This window comes from Canis lupus, chromosome 6, assembly GCF_048164855.1.
Source record: "Canis lupus baileyi chromosome 6, mCanLup2.hap1, whole genome shotgun sequence".
NCBI lineage: Eukaryota > Metazoa > Chordata > Mammalia > Carnivora > Canidae > Canis > Canis lupus.
In genome coordinates, this window is record NC_132843.1 from 52,413,949 (window position 1) to 52,431,366 (window position 17,418).

General features: G+C 37.5%; 1 protein-coding gene across 2 annotated transcripts in view; it reads right to left on the minus strand.

The window, feature by feature from the left end:
- Positions 1–8,945: 8,945 nt before the first annotated feature.
- The window catches only part of F5 (coagulation factor V), a 70,521-nt gene continuing 62,048 nt past the window's right edge, over positions 8,946–17,418 (minus strand). For both annotated transcript variants that reach the window (XM_072830521.1, XM_072830522.1), the window contains 4 exons: positions 16,200–16,344; positions 14,314–14,465; positions 11,099–11,281; positions 8,946–9,380 (listed from right to left, as the gene is read on the minus strand). In XM_072830521.1, the coding sequence (XP_072686622.1) occupies positions 9,234–9,380; positions 11,099–11,281; positions 14,314–14,465; positions 16,200–16,344 (627 nt within the window). In that variant the 3' untranslated portion in view covers positions 8,946–9,233. The remainder of the gene's footprint in view (positions 9,381–11,098; positions 11,282–14,313; positions 14,466–16,199; positions 16,345–17,418) is intronic.

Genomic DNA, 17,418 nt, shown 5'->3' on the forward strand with positions numbered 1-17,418 from the left:
TTTTAAAAAGCGTAATGAGTGGTATAAAACAAGGTGTTTGACACAACAGAAATTAGTAACAATTATTCATAATAATACCATTCCATTGATATGATAGTTTATCATATTTACATTATCAATATTTCTAGTAACAATCATTACCTATTTAGTGCTTAATACATGCCAAGTACCATCCTAAGCACTTTAAATAGAAATACAATCTTTGTCATTATTTTCCTAAGACTACTAAGAAAATAAAAGTTTTGTATTTACCCATCACATCTGGAAACAGGATTACCACATTCCAGATTTTCAGAAAGCTTCTTCAGTCTCCAAGAAGGAATTTCAGTCGAAGGCAGTTGGGATAAACAGAACCGTTTACCAAATTTCATGCCCCCCAAAGCAGGTGGATATATGAAACATTGAGAAGTTGGCCCTGAATGTCAAACATGAAAGCACAGATGTACTGAAGGTGGCTCTGGTGTGGGTTAGTGGTAAAACACAGTGAAGCAGAGCAATCACGTGAGCACTGAAAACTTGTCTTTATACAAATATTCCTATGTGATTGTGTCATCTCTCAGGTGGTCAGTGTCTCACACATGACACCTTTTTGCCTGGCTCGTGCCCTCCTCAAGCACCATTCCTTCTGATCAGTACACCCTGTCCTCTGAGCAAGCAAAATCCTCTCCAACGTTGGCATCCTCTGTCCCATCTCCAAAGGTAACCTACTTTTAATCTGGTTACCACCATCCATTATTCACAGTTTGCAGATTAGGGATATATTTTGTATGTTTATGCATTTTTTACCCCAGCCTCAGATAGTCCAGTAACTGCTGTTTTTATTTTTTATTTTTTGATCTTGCAAACACACTAGATTTATGGGCTTGGAGCAGGGGAGAGGGGAGGTATGTGGGTAAGCCATTATTAGACCATGTACAGAAGGAGTAGGGGATGGGTGGACAGGCTGAGGAGTTTACAGGACCCTGCATTTAAGCATACACTCTTATACTACCCTGGTTTTCACTGACCTCTATCCCAATCCCCTACTTTGGCATTCTGCATAGATTGCATTGTTATGCATCCAATGTCATCAAGATCTGGGTCAAATGATCTTCAAAAGCTTTCACAGTGTGACCGCATCTTACATGGGTACTCCTTTGATTGGCACTTTACTCCTAAGCATGTGATCTGCTCATAGTCTCTGTTTGCCTCTTTTTTTTTTTTTTTTTAAATTCAAGTACAGTTGACACACAGAGTGACAGTTTCAGGTGTACAACATAGTGATTTAACAACTGTACACACCACAAGCATAGCTGCCATCTGTCACAATACCATTGATACTATATTCCCTCTGCTGTACCTTTCATTCCTGTGACTTATTCATTCCATAACCATAAGCTTGTATCGCCTACTTTTTTTCACCCTTTTTGCTCATCCCCCCCACCAACCCTCACCCCTTCGGCAACCACCAGTTTGTTCTCTTTATTTATGGGTCTAATTCTGCTTTGCTTTTTGTTTTGTTTTTTAGATTTCAAATGCAAGTAAAATCATAGGGTATTTATTTTCCTCTGTGTAACTTATTTCACTTAGCAAAACACTCTTTAGGTCTTTCCATATTGTCACAAATGGCAAGATCTTTTTCCTTTTTAAGGATGAGTAATATTACATTATATATTATAAAATGTACATTATACACATATATACACATTATATATGTAATATACATTATACATATATATACATTATATATACCACATCTTCTCAATATTCATTATATATATACACATTATATATACACATCTCATATGCAATATATACACACATATATGTGTATATGTATATACATATGTAATATATTATATATACATTATATATAAGAATTACATTATATATAATATACATTATACATATATACATTATATATACCACATCTCTCAATATACATTATATGTATACATTATATATATATACACATCTCAATATACATTTTATATATATGTGGTATATACACCATATCTTCTTTATCCATTCATGTATGGATGGACACTTGGTTTTCTTCCATATCTTGGCAATTGTAAATGATACTGCAACAAACACATGGGTGCATGTATCTTTTCAAATAAATGTTTTCATTTTCTTTGGGTAAATACCCAATAAGGAAATCAGTGGATCATATGGTAGTTCTATTTTTAATTTTTTAAGGAATCTCCATACTGTTTTCCACAGTAGCTGCACCAATTTACACTCCCACTAATAGCTGCATAAGTGTTCCCTTTTTTCCATATCCTTGTCAATATTGTTATTAGTTGTCTTTTTTGTTCTAGGCATTCTAACAGGTGGGAGGTGATAACTCATTGTGGTTTTGATTTGCATTCCCCTGATGATTAGTGATGTTGAGCATCTTTTCATGTGTCTGTTGGCCATCTCTATGTCTCCTCTGAGAAAATGTCTATTCAGGTCCTCTGACCATTTTTTAATTTTTTCTTTTTTGGTGTTGAGTTGGGTAAGTTATTTATATTTTTTGGGTATTAACTCCTTTTCAAATATCTTCTCCAATTTAGTAGGTTGCCATTTTGATTCATTGTTGGTTTTCTTTACTGTGCAAAAGCTTTTACTTTTGGTGTTTTATTTTCTTCTTATGCTTGTCTTTACAACTAGATAATAAATACTAAAAGAGCCAGAGCAGTGTCTTTCATTTTTTAATATATTCTCCCCTACAAGTCTTATCATTGTGATTTGTTATATAGATAGGATGAGCTTAATAGATATTTTTAAAAAACAGATTAATATGGTGGTACAACTAAGGATGTTAATATTATTTTTCTTCTCATATTCCAATACAAAACACATAAATATCTTTGGTGAGGGTATTTCATACAACCAAGAGATAGCAAATCTTAAAACGTACAGCACAGTAACTAGATATGAAAAACTTTCTTATTATCTGGGCATTGACAATGTAAATGTCACTGCACACAAACTGATTTTATCTGTCTGTGTCTTACTACTTGCCCCATATCTAGTCTCTGAAAACATAAGAACTCAGGAGAATTAGGCATTCAGAATTTTCCATAAAATCACTTTTTATTAGGAAAAAATGCCAAGAAAAATGGTAGCATGGGAATCTCAGATATTTTTAAGTGTGTGTGTGTTAGGCTCACTATCTTAGGGCATGTGCCAGTAATAGAACCTAAATCCATTGACTCAGGAATTGCTCTTTCTTGGACTATCTGGAGAAGTAAATGGTAAAGCATTTATGGGTCTTTAGAAGATTCAAGCTATTTGGTTAATACTTTTTCTCTGTGTTTGCCAAAGTGGTTCTGAACTCAAATAATTGTGATTATTCAAAGTTATTCCTAAACACAATGAAGTCTGTAATTTCTTTTAGCAACTTGAAAAAGTCCTGAAACAGTAATTCTGTTTCTTCTGACCTTTTCATATTTGCAGTATATTTGCAATATACTCACAGACCCTGTTTTCTAATTCTGAATTAGAATTATTAGTAATGTTGAGGATTTTGTCTGTTTATTTATGTCCTGATTCTACTCTGAGTCATTTAGCTCTGTTGCATAGCAACCAATTATGATATAACAAACAGTGGACAATGATAGATCAGTGGAGGATATACTATGCAACAAAAGTAATTTCATCTAAATGACTTCAAAGAGAGCAATAGAAGTGTAGAAATGCTTTTTGTTTTAAAAAGAAGGGTTTTAATATTTTCACATAGCATCAAATATAACCAAACATCTCATTGATCCCCAAACAGGTATTTTTATGTCAATTAATAGGCATTCTTAATAAATATTTATATGTTAATAATTAATAATTCATGTCTACCTGTTTGGGGGGGAATGAATTATAAATGTTACAATATCCATGCTGTGAAAGAGAAACCAGACTAAAAAAGAGGCTGGGAGTCTGATCATCTGGTTTCTAGTTTCACTCTGACACAAACAAGCAATAGTTTCAGGCAATTTGTTTAACCTTTGGGGACTTATTCTTTTCATATATAGGATAACAAAGTTGGAGCTCATGCTCCATCCTCATCTCATCCTCTACTTATTACTCCATATCATTTTCTTGTCCCTGTTATATCTTGGTAGATTCTAGATAAGGAGAGATCCTGTCCCCTTCTTCAGTAGAGGGACCCATGACATAATTTGTGGGGCCCATTGCAAAATAAAAATGTCAGGCTTCTTGTTAAAAAATTATTAAAAATTTCAATGACAACAGAGCATTAAACTAAGCATGGGGCCTCTGTGAGTGTGGGAATTCTTTGTGACTGAACAGATCACATACACCATGAAGCTGGCCCTAGAGAGACCAAAGGAGTTTTTTTTTTTTTTTTTTTTTTTTACATTCAGACACTCTCTTCTGCTCTTAACGGAATGAAAATCAGAGAAATCTTGGTAGAACAGTGACATGAATCATTTAAAGAAAGAAATAACAGGAATACAGTATTGGAAAGCAAATGTCTTAGATTGACCAAGATGATAAAATAGTGGCTTATGACTTTCCATCCTCCCACAGATTTGCCAAATATACAGCTACACATGGATCATTACCCTCCGAAAGAAACCTAAAAACCAACTGAGTAACTCCTCCACATCAGCCTACTGAGAAAACACTCACATCAAAATGAGTAGGAAATACTGAGACACAGACTATAAGCCTCACCCCTGGCACAGTGCCTGACAATTGGGAGGGAACTCCCAACTCCCAGAGTTTCCCTGCGAGTGAAGGGTTTGGACCACACATATAGTGCTCCACTTTTAAGGCTACTATTTGAAGGATGGGTCCCCAAATATCCTAGCTCAGAGAGCCAACAGGGTTTGGCATTCATAAGTCCCATAGGACCATAACAAACAAAGAAGCAGCTGTTAAACAGGCACATGAACACTCCTCCCACCTATTCCCCATGGCTCAGTGCAGATGGAGCAGGCAAAAGTGCCCATCTCCCAGTTTTTCCCTGGAAGAGAGTTTGAGTGCAGAATTTCCCAGCTGCTGCCTGAGGGTCTGGCTTCTAATCAGTTTGCATCTGGGTATTGACTGGGATCCTCCAAGGAGACCTAAAGAGCTGGTGGGCACTTGTCCCATATTCCCCCTCTAACTCACTTCAATAATAAAAAACAAACCAAGTTGCAACCTTTTCCCTGGAAAGAAACTGTCCACACATAAGGTGCTCCAAATTTTGTAGTTGCCACTCAAGGAACAGGTTCTCAAGTCACCTAACTAATAGTTACCAGGGCTTGGCATTTACAAATCTCATAGGGTCATATTAAACAACAACAACACAACAACAACAACAACAACAACAAAAGTACTTTTTAAATGGGCACACAAGCACTTTTGCAGCTCTCACTTCCCCAGCTCAGCACAGAAGGAAGAGGCAAACATTCACCTCCCAGTTTCTCCCTAGAAGGCACTTGATTGTGTACCTTCCTAGCTACTGTCTGAGGTTCTGGCTTCTAGTTAGACTGCACATGGGAGCAGGCTGGGATCCTCTCAGGACCTGAAAGAGCTGGTGGGCATGTCTCCTACCATCTCCACCCAACTTGTGCAGCAGTAAAACCAAGTCTCCAGTTTCTCCCTGGAAGGAGCATGTCCACACATCTAGCACCCCAAATGTTACAGCTGTCACATAAGGGACTGGCTCCCAAATCATCCAGCTCTGGGTGCTGACAGGGCTCAGCATTCACAGGTCATCTAGGATTACACAATACCAAGAGATGGCTCTATATGGGTGTGCAAGCATCTGTAGCAACTATTCTCTCTGGTTCAGGAAAAAGCAAACAAAAACACTCAGTTCCCAGTTTCTCCCTGATGGGGACAAGACTGTACATCTAATATCCTGACTTTCCCAGACATTGTCTGAAGGTCAGCCTTCCAGTTAGCCTGCATTGGTGAGATGATGGGGCAGACAATTAGTTTTCATGAAACTGTGAACAGGCATGTGGGCACTTCTCACATCTTTGGGACAATAATGGGTCTTGGGAGATCTCAATCTACCGTGACCCATAAGAACAAAGACAGCAGAATGGACAATCACAAAGATTTGAGAAGTAACTAGGACCTCAGGCAAGTCTGATTGATGCGGCTCAAGTCTAGTCAGTCAAGACTGGGAGAGATGGCTGTTTCATCTAATGCATAGAAAACAATGCAAAGAGCCGAAGAAAATGAAGAAACAGGGAAATGTGTTCCAAACAAAAAGCAAGATAAATTTTTAGAGACCAACCTTGATGAGGTAGAGATAAGTGATTAATCTGACTGAGAGTTCAAGATAATGGTTATAAAGATGCTCACCCAAATAGGAGAGCAATAAGGGAACAAAGTGAGAATTTCAATAGTGAGATGGAAAATATTAAAAAGTACCAAATGGAAATCATAGAGCTAAAGAATACAATAACTTAAGTAAAGAATTCAGTAGAGGATTTCAACAACAGACTAGATCAAGTGGAAGAAATGATCAGTGAACTCAAAGTTAGAACAGTGAAAATCATCCAATGAGAGAAGAAAAAAAAAAGAAAAGAAAAGAAAGAAAGAATGAAGATAGCTAAGGTACTCATAGCACACTATCAAGTGGACCAATATATGCATTATAGGTATCTGAGAAGCAGAAGAGAGAGAGAAAGGGACAGGAAACTGACTCAAAGAGACAATGGCTGAAGACTTCCTAAACCTGAGGAGAGAAAGAGGCACCCAGATGAAGGAAGCTGAAGTATTACCAAAGAAGATGAATCCAAAAGATACCCACAACAAGACATACTATAATTGTATTGTCAAGTGTTAAAGAAAATGAGAAATCTTAAAATCAGCAACATAGAAGTGACTTGTTATGTATGAGGGAACCCCCATAAGACTATCACCAGATTGTTCAGCAGAACCTTGTAGGCCAGAACAGGGTGGGATGATATATTCAGAGTGCTAAAAAACAAAAAAACAAAACAGCTACCCAGCATAGATATGCTTCAAAATTGAAGGAGAGAGGGATACCTGGGTGGCTCAGCGGTTGAGTGTCTGCCTTTAACTCAGGGCATGATCCCGGGGTCTGGGATTGAGTACCATGTCAGGCTCCTACAGAAAGCCTGCTTCTCCCTCTGTCCATGTCTCTGACTTTCTCTCTCTGTCTCTCATGAATAAATAAACAAAATTGTTAAAAATATTGATGGAGAGAGAAAGATTTTGATGGACTTAAATAAGATCCAACTACATACTACCTGAAAGAGAGTAACTTCAGTGTTAAGGACACATACACACTAGAAGGGAAGAGATTAAATTTTTTTTTCCCATGCAAATAAAAAGGGAGCAGTTGTAGTTATAACAGACTAATTAAACATTAAGTCTAAAATGATAGGAAAAATAAGATCAGGATATAAAGGAGTGAGTGGTGGTTGCCAGGGGAAGAAATGGGGAGAAGCTGGTAAAAGGGTACAAATTTTCAGTTATAGGGTGAATAAGTCCTAAGGATTTAATATACTGTATGGGGACTATAATTGGTGATACTGTACTGTGTATTTGAAATTTGCTAAGATAGTAGGTCTTAAGCATTCTGACCAAAATAAAACAAAAAGGTAACTGTGAGGTGATGATGTGTTAATTAACTTGATAATGGGAATCAGCAAGTTGTACACTTAAATATATTATAATTCTATTTGTCAAATGTATTTCAAAAAAAGTGGGAAAAATAATAGAAAGTTAATGTTTTGTGGTGCTGGGCCCAGCCCACTCACAGATGCAATAGGTAACTCTGATAGTCTCTAAAGACGCTTCCAAAGAATTATACTCCTTGGGCTGCACCTGTGACTTGTGTTAACCAATAAGATATCACAGAGTGAGGTTGTGCCAGTTCTGGGCCTCCCTTTTGAAAGCAGCCTCTGCTTCCTAATTCATGACCACTTGCTTTGAGGAGCCTGAGCCACCTTACACGAAGCTCAGTTCCCCTGTTGGAGACATCAAGCAATAGACCACTTGAAAGCCAGCCATGTAATGAGGAGAGGACTGGAAGCCACATGGAGAGTGAGAACCAGCTGTTTCAACATCCAGTTGAGCCTTCTGATGACTCTGGCTATAGTCATATCTGACTATAATCTCACTAGGGACCCCAAATGAAGTCAGCCTTCAAACCACCCAGCAGAGCCCAGTCATCCCACAGAATCCTGAGAGAAAATAAAGTTGTTGCTTTGAACATTAAGATTGGAAGTGGTTTGCTCCACAGGAAGATAGCCTCACCAGTGACCATCTATCCCATGTGACTTCAAGGAGGTCAGAAAGCTCCCCAGTCTCACACTGTCTATAGGACCATTGTATGCCAAGTTCCCAGGGGAGGGAGTGAGGAAAGGGGAAGTTGAAAAGGAAGGGAGAGAAGGCAGAGGTTGGAGCCATGCAGAGAAGAGAACCTCGGCTGCTTGCCAGTCCCAGCACCAACACTTGCCTTTGGGCCAATGGTTCCAATGCTGTTTCTTAGGTTTTAGCTTTCCCTTAGGTGAACTTTGTTTTGAAACAGTCTACCATTGTAGTGACAGCTAGAATGAAGCCAAGGTTACGTGTTCATTTCTCCCATGGTTATTTGGGTTGTGTTCCTCCTCTAAAGATCCCTCACTGAATATCAATAGGTGGGTTAGTTCCAAGGAAGACCAGGCCAGATTTACAGGGTGGGACGACTGAAAACATGCTTATTGGTATCTTTACTCACAGAGGGCCAGAAAATTCACTGTCATGTAGTTAAGACAGGGTGTTTTAAGCACTTATTATTTCACATGGTATGATTTCTTTTTTCTCTCCATGTCAAGAAAAATCAACCATTTAAAACCTTGTTTCCTTTACTCTTAAATCATTGTTTTTTAAAGGTGGGAGTGAAAGTTATCCAGGTCTATAAATGTCTTTTCAAAAAAGTAATATCTCTTTTTATTAGTGTATGCAGAGTTTTAAAAGAACTATAATGAAGCATGCTAACTACACGAATATTACTTTACATAGCATTTTTAATCATTGTTAAAGACAAGCCATTTGCTCATTGGTTCTTGATATTTTCCCATTTATATTCAGATTAATGAAGAACTAATAGCCTCATCTGGCTGAATTGTAGCAAGGAGTTTACATTGTGAAAGTCTCATATATAAAATTTTATTCTCTAATAGAAAAAAGGGAAATAGTAAAAATTATTAATATTTAAAATAGTTATAAAATACATTTCCCTCTCTAAATGGCTTGGTAACTTTAAGAGTCTTTCCTATGTCTTTGAATATTCAATTCTAGTAAATATCACAGCCAAAGAGTTCCAAGCGAAGTGCAATACTTTGATTCCATGTTTTAGGAATGATGCGGATAAACCTGGAAATAATTGGTGGGTTGAAAAAGTTCTTCACGTGTCCTTTGACATTATTATTTCCTTCGAAAATCTGAAAGCAAAATATGAGAAGATCTTTAATGATGATGTAATGGGTATGAAAATCTTATTGATAATTTTTTTTTGCAATTTTAGTTCAAGCTGAGGACATCAATGAACACATACATTATCAAAGATGATCTTTGGTCAACTATGAAATCACATGCCTAGCAGACATCTTTAGGGATTCCACCTCACTGGCTGGAAAAATAGAGACATTTGACATCTGACATGGTGCTGTGGAGCAGCTATGAAACCATCTCTGCCCATAGCCCCTTGGTAGCTGTGTGACTTTGGGCAGGTGGCATATATTCTCTGATTCTCCATTTCCTCACCAGAAAAATGGAGATAACAAAAGTTTACCTCACCTTAAATTAAGATTTTTCAAAAAGTATGTAAATATATGACAGATGCATAGTAAGTGCCAGACAGTGGTTAGTTGTCACCAACATTTAAAGTAAAATGCAACCATGTGTTTTTACTTATTCTTTTTTGGCAAATGCCTTCTATCCTCACTTGAACTGTGTTTCATGCCTTTTTTTCCTTTTAGCATCCCCAGCAGGTTCCCCAACATTTACACACAGCAGAAGCTAAGTCACTATTTGTTTATGACAACGATGCTTACCCAGCTATAGAGACACTTTAGTACAGTGACAGATAAAACCAGCCAAACCAACCAACCGACCAACCAACCAATCAACTGACTAAACAAACATCTCAGGAACTTAAAAAGAGAGAGAAGTTCAAATTTATTCACCAAGATAAGTGCTGAGCCCAGGATGAGCATCCAGTAAAGGTTTATCCCCTTCTGTGTTGCCCCTCCTACTGGCTCCAGCCTGATTTCCCTTCCTGGAATTTTAGACTCACCACCTTAGATATGCCCCCAGGAGCATTTTAGAATCAAGGAATTAAGGACTATAATGGAGTAGTTCGTCTTGCAAGAAATTAGTTTCTTCATCAGTGAGGATAACAACTGTCTCCTGCTTAATAATATGATACACAATGCTTCATGGCTGTGGGTATTTGATCAGTCAATAATAACAAGTATACCCAAGGTAATGCTAATATGATGTTATTTCACAGTGGAGGGTTTTCTAGACCCATGTTATGGACTGCATGTTGGTGTCCCCCTCAAAATAATACATCGAAACCCTAATCTTCAGTGGGATAGTATTAGGAGGTAGAGCCTTTGGGAGGTAATTAGGATTAGAGCAGGTTGTGATGGTGGGGGCCATCCTGATGGGATTAATACAAAAAGAGGAGAAGACGTGGGATCTCTCTTCCTGCACCAAGGAAGGCCATGGGGGAACATAACCAAGGAGAGAGCCTTCATCAGGAACCCAACCATGCTGGCACCCTTCTCTAGGATTCCAGCCTTCAAAACTGTGAAAGAGAAGTGTTTGTGGCTTTCAACTATGATCATTTATTACAGCAGTGCAAGCCCACTGAGAGACAGCTCTTTACCATCTTTCTCAATCAGAGCTAATGATGGCTCATACCTCTCCCTGGTGTTTGGTTCTATTTCACAGGTGGCCCAGCCACTGCTGAAAGATAGTCCGCATGGTCTCTGTCCCCACACCAGCTACCTGCCAAGCTAGGGTTCGGACTTATTAGAGAGGAGGTGCATGTCCGCACATATTTGTCAAAGGCAAAGAGCTATTTGCAAATATAGGTACTTCTCTCATAGCAGTTTGTGAATTGCTTTGTTGTTGCCAGGACAGCACCCTATACCTTGTCCACCATGGAGGATTTCTGCCTGTAAGGCTTCCATTCCATTCCCTGGTCACTGTAGTGGATGGTGTAGCTTTTCACATACATTTCAGAGGACAGAGACTTGCAACCCTGTGTTACAATCGCAGTTATTTTCTTGATTTTGAGCAGATCAATTTGTAACCACTGTTTGTTGTTGTTTGCCTGTAAAAATGATGAGGACACATGAATAAGGCAGATATTAAATCCTTTGATTTTTTAGACCAAGGTATCAAAATGTGCAGCGCTCAAAAGCATTTCTTTTCTCTCATCCCTTATGATTTTCTATCTCCTAAAGGACTTCCCTGTTCCCTCTTGTTTGTTGTTGCAGACATATATAAACTTTTACTAGAGTATTTCATATCTTGTACAATAATGGTTTATTTGTTTATATCCCTTACTCTTTGAAGGCAAGGATCTATTGTGTTTCAATGTATAGCACACAGTTGGTATTCAGCGAATATTGCTGAATGAATAAATGAATGAATCTTGAGAAAAAAATTAGATTGCTAAATCATCTGTAAATATTATTTTCTTAAACATATTTGTTTAAATGCCATGATGATATTGCTGATGGGTTATCTGGGAAAGGATTGAATAGTATCCTCTCTAACTTATTTTAGAAAAGTCCCACTTTTCTTTCCATCACTTCTGTCAACTAGGAGGAATAGTCCAATTTCTTCTTTTCTGATATTTCAAATAAATGTAATATTTGAAATACCTGATAAAGCCATGCCTAGGACTTGATATGGCATGATAGATATCCTGTCTCTGGCCTAACAAAATGCCTAATCACATGTTTGCTGACACATACTGGAGAAAGAGGATCAGAAAGACTGAGTTTTAGAGTAATCAGAGACAATTTTTCGCCTTTGGAGGATACATCATGCCCCATAGTCTCATTCAGTTCTATATGAAATAGTGAATATTGATGTATTTCTTTAACATCACTTATGTGTACATGTATGTATGTGTATATGTTTATACACAGATATATGTATATATTCATATATTGTATGTATTTTTAAAGCAACTTGATTGAATTAAAATTATTGTATTAATTTTTTTTTGTTAATTTTGTAATATTCTCTAGTGACATTTGGTGGTTTCTTAGTGTATCACCAGGCTGAATAGTAACCAATCCAGGTTGTACTAGTGATACAGAGGCAGATATCTAAAATTTTTTTTTTAATTTTTATTTATTTATGATAGTCACAGAGAGAGAGAGAGAGGCAGAGACACAGGCAGAGGGAGAAGCAGGCTCCATGCACCGGGAGCCCGATGTGGGATTCGATCCCGGGTCTCCAGGATCGCGCCCTGGGCCAAAGGCAGGCGCCAAACCACTGCGCCACCCAGGGATTCCCAGAGGCAGATATCTAGAGGGTTTTTGAAGGTATAAAAAAATTTTTATAGACATAAAAGAGGTAGAGACACCTCAGTTTGTATGTGTGCCTGCATAGTGTCTAGCCTCTCTAAAGAGACCCTATAAAGACATCTAATCTTAATAGAAGATTAAGTGAAATGGTTATAATTTAGAATTCCAGATTTGAAATAATGGCATTAAAAATTAGAATTAGTATTTCATCTTTGAAGCCATTATTATATCACAAAGACTAAAAGCAGATTATATACAGAACAAAATTTTCCAAAAAGCTGTAAAATACAAGGTAGGGTGACAAAGTTATTCTATGAATAGATCTAAAGGGTTTTCTGGGGAAAAAAAAATGGATGAGATCCTTTCTCCTTAACTTTTTCTTTTATTTTTTTATTATTTTATTTATGTAATGATATAAATGCAATGCAATATAACATTATTACTTTTATTATTTTAACTTCTTTAGGTCTCTTTTACTACTCTGCAAAATTGCAAAATGAGGTGTTTGCATGGCTTCAAATGGTGGGAGGGCCAATGACCTGTTAATCGGGAATATAGGCTTCCTGATTCTCCCACCAAACTAAGCTAAAATGATTTAATCTCTTTTGTGTTTAAATTTAAAAGGGAAAGACTAGACTGGATGCTTTGTAAACCCCTTGCCGTTCTTACATTCTGTGAGTCTGTGATGGACCAGAAATTAGTTTTGAGACACAAATGTCAGTTCCCAAGACTACCTGTATGGGGTCCATCCAAGCTCTTCTGTTTTCTCCACTACCACCACAACTCTCTTTCCATTGCTAGCAGCTTAACATAAATATAGGACCTGGGATTCTATGGAGTCCAGGGAACTAGAATGTAGGTATCTCAAGGGAGGGACATCAGAGGATAGAAAATAAGGAAGGGTTAAGTTGATTGATAGAATCATTCTGATTTTCGATGCCATTGAGATTTTTCAAGTCAGTTGAAGAGTGAAATGAAAATGAGCAAAGTATTAACCATTAGCCTAAAAGTAAGTCACTGGAATTATTCAATGGGCTAATATTAGGGGCAATATAATTCTCTGGAAGATGCTTATTAAACTTAGGCCACTGATTTACAACCCTGGTTTTGCAGCATTTTGCCATGCCTCCAACTGTCTAAAGGAAAGTCACAAAGTTCTCAAAAAAAAAAAATGGGAACAAAGAAATCTAAATAGCACTATTAAGAAAATGAAAAGTATTGCTAAATTTGAAAAAAGAAAGTGTTGCAATCTAAATCAATTATCACTAACATGAGTTGTTTTAATTAGGAGTTGGCAAACTACAGCCCAATGGCCATGTTGGGCCCCTTGCCTATTTCTGTAAATGAAGTTTTATTGGAACATGGCCATGCTCATTTATTTATTGTTTATAGCTGTTTTCCTGCTACAATGGCAGAGTTGAGTAGTTATGACTGAGAACGTATGGCTCACAGAGTCTAAAATATTTATTATCTGGTCTTTTGTGGAAAAATTTTCCCACCCCTGATCTAAATCAAGACTAGACCAAGAAACTCAGAAATGATTAAAAAAGAAAGAAAGAAAGAAAGAAAGAAAGAAAGAAAGAAGAAAGAAAGAAAGAAAGAAAGAAAGAAAGAAAGAAAGAAAGAAAGAAAGAAACCTCTCTGAGCCAAAATCAGAGTTAAAGTTATCAAGTCAACAGATATTCTAGATTCTCAGACGTAGGATCATAATCTGCAGAAACAGATTATATTCTGATTTCCCAGGATCCCCATGTTCTCTTTAGTGAGGTCCTTTGTTTTCTTCTGGAAGACTGAGTGAACTCCATTCATAGGCATATTTTACCTTGGCTTGCCAGGCATTCACACGACCCTGGGCATTAAGACGGGCACGGAAGGGTTCCCAGTAATCTCCCCACCAAGATTTTTTAAATGAGGAGGCTGTGATTTGCTTGTTTTCTATCTTTCCACTTTCCATGCCCAGCGGCGTGGAGCATCCTGTCAAAAGAAAAATAATGTGATTAATTATGCCCCACCAGTATTCCTTGCATGGTATTTTGTACTTGCAGAGGAGACAAGAAATAATATCTCTACTAACAATAAAAACAACCATTGCCAGCAATGGATAGTTATTGCCCACATGCCAAATCCTATTTTTAGGCTCTACATGTATTACTTGATGCTCCTAATTACCTCCATTTTACAAATAGGAAAACAAAAAAAGCACAGCAAGAAAAAGGAACTTGCCTGAAGTAACACTACTAGAGGAATCAGAAACTAAATTGGAGCCCAGGAAGTCTGACACCCAAACACCATGTTCTAAATATTTAAACTCATTTTCTTCCTTCAGAGAGCTATGGAAGCTTCTGTCTTTTCTTTGAGGTAGAAAATATTCCTACACTGTCTATGTATATAACAGTATATTCTATTTCTCTGTCTTAAAAAAGCTATAAAGAAGAAGATACAGTGGACCCTTGGTCATCACGTTCAACAGTTTATTTTAAACTCTTTGAGGATGATTCCTGTTATGCACCATTGGGAATTTTGCCAACGTGTGCACTTTAATGTTAGTCCTCAGGCTGTCTGTGAACATGAGAAACATAACTGCCCATCATCATCATCACCTCTGTGATGCTTTGTTCTTGTTGGTAAATCATGCAGACATTTTCTTGAAGTGATATCTTTCTTCATGAAAAAAAAGATAAAAAAAAACCTACTGCTAATAGTGATTATATCAAGAAAATGAGGGTTTTTTTTAAAGTAATGCTTCTTGAATAGAAAATGTTTTGAATAGATTAATAGTGCTGATTATCACATTTTAGAGCAGTTTAAATCTCTGATCTGAGTAAACTACCATTTACATCATATACCACATAGAAAGAAAAAAAGTGACCCTTAAAAATCTTTGTTTTATATAGTAGAATTTTAGTATGGTCATTTATGATTACCTGGATTTATTTATACCACAGATCACATTATATCCCCTGAAAAATACCAGCTTACATAAAAAAAAGCCTGACTACCTAAATAGGGAGCCAAATGGAATGTAGAGTTTAATCAAAGTTTCAGGAAGTTTGGGGGTGCGTGGGTGGCTCAGTCAGTTAAGGCTCCAACTCTTGATTTTGGCTCAGAGTTGTGAGATAAAGCCCTGCCTCAAGCTCCACACTGAACAGGGAGTCTGCCTGAGATTCTCTCTCTCCTTCTCCTTCTGCCCCTCCCCACCAGCACATACACACATACTCTCTCTCTCTCTCGAATGAATAAATCAATCTTAAAAAAATGTTGCAAGAAGTTGGTAAGCACTTTAGATTTTTAAAGCATTCATTGAACATCTAATATATGCCAGTAATGTTGCTAGATACTTTCATTACATTAAAGTCTGAGTGACCTGGACTTTAGTGGACTTCGGAAGAGTCAGGCCTAGTCTGAAGCTTAGTTCTTATTGAAATAGCCTGATGGAAGTTATTCTAAGCTAGGGCTTTTCCTTGGAGGGTCAGGGCACTGTCCCTGCCATCCTGGTACTGTTAAGAGATGGTACCTACCCTCTGGCTGCTAGAACCAGTCTTGGTCTAGGTCACAATGAGAGTTTACCCGAGCAGAAACTGTTTCACCAAGGTTTTTACTAGGCACCTCTGTGATTGAAGAGAACTAAAAATTCTACACATTCTTCATATCTACTAAAGCTGGATTCTCTGAGAGGCATTCAAGACATAATGCATCTTAGTTCCTTACCGTTAACCTCACAACCTTGCAGCTCCAATCGAAGAGCAGGTCTATTATAGGATCTAGTTGGAGTGATCCTAATATATCTAGCCACAATAGGTGGGTCAAAATTATTCTCTTTTATTGTAGAGGCATCTGAATTGCCATCAAAATACTAGAGGAAAAAAAGGAAAGCTTAGTTATTAAACAATTATCTATAAAGTAATTTTATAATAAAATTTCAGTTTAACTTAATATTGTCATATTAAGTTTTCATGTGGCCTGAATTAAACCTTAGTCTTAAGAAATTGGAGATACATTCAATTCAGGAAGATGGTGTACATATACTTTGCCTTGTATCTCCTGCTGAGTACAGTTACAACATAAGAAGCCTCTGAAAGGTGGAGAGAAGAAGGCAGACTGGCTAACGTCCTTGGGACTCAAGGAACAACATGGTGCTGGGCTCTCCGGGTTTTATTTTGTCTCATATATCCCAGACTGGGAATCCAGCAACCAGGAAACACCAATAAGTACAGACAAAAGAAAGTTCTAGTGAAAGCTTCCTTCCTCCAGTCACACAACCAGGAAAGACCAGTCTAGAAAGACAGAAAATTTTCAGACAATAATTGCTCTACTTCTAACTAAACATTGTAGAAAACACTTGGCTCTTCCTCCACCCAGAGCAGTAAAAGGCCAAGTTGAAGAGCCTAGACTTCCATGCTCATAAAACTGTAACAAGACACCTCCAAACACTCACTGGGATTGCATCAGAGAAAGCCAAATAGGAACCCAGGATTTTCATCTCCGCCAGCTGCTAATAAGGCTCCTACCACTGTAGTACCAGTGAAGACTACCCCATTTCCACCCAACAGCAAAGAGGAGTGGTCCTCCCTCATTGGGGAAGCTGGACTTCGAAGTCTACCTGGCAGTGATGAGGTGTGCCCCTGCCCCTTTCCTCGCTGGACCAGTGTCAGAAAGATTCAGCTAAAACAGAAGAGAAGGGAAGCAAGACTGAAGACCAGAAAAATAATAAAGGCAGTGAAACAGCTAGTTCTTTGAAAAGATTAAAAAAAATAAGGCAAAAAAAAATAAGGCAAATATCTAGCAAGAATGAGAAAGTAAAATGAGAAGAGATGCACATTACTAATATCAAATTCAATAGGCAATATCACTGTAGACTCTACAGACATCAAAAGCATAAAAGAATACTACAAACACCTCTATCCACATAAATTTAACAACTTAGAGG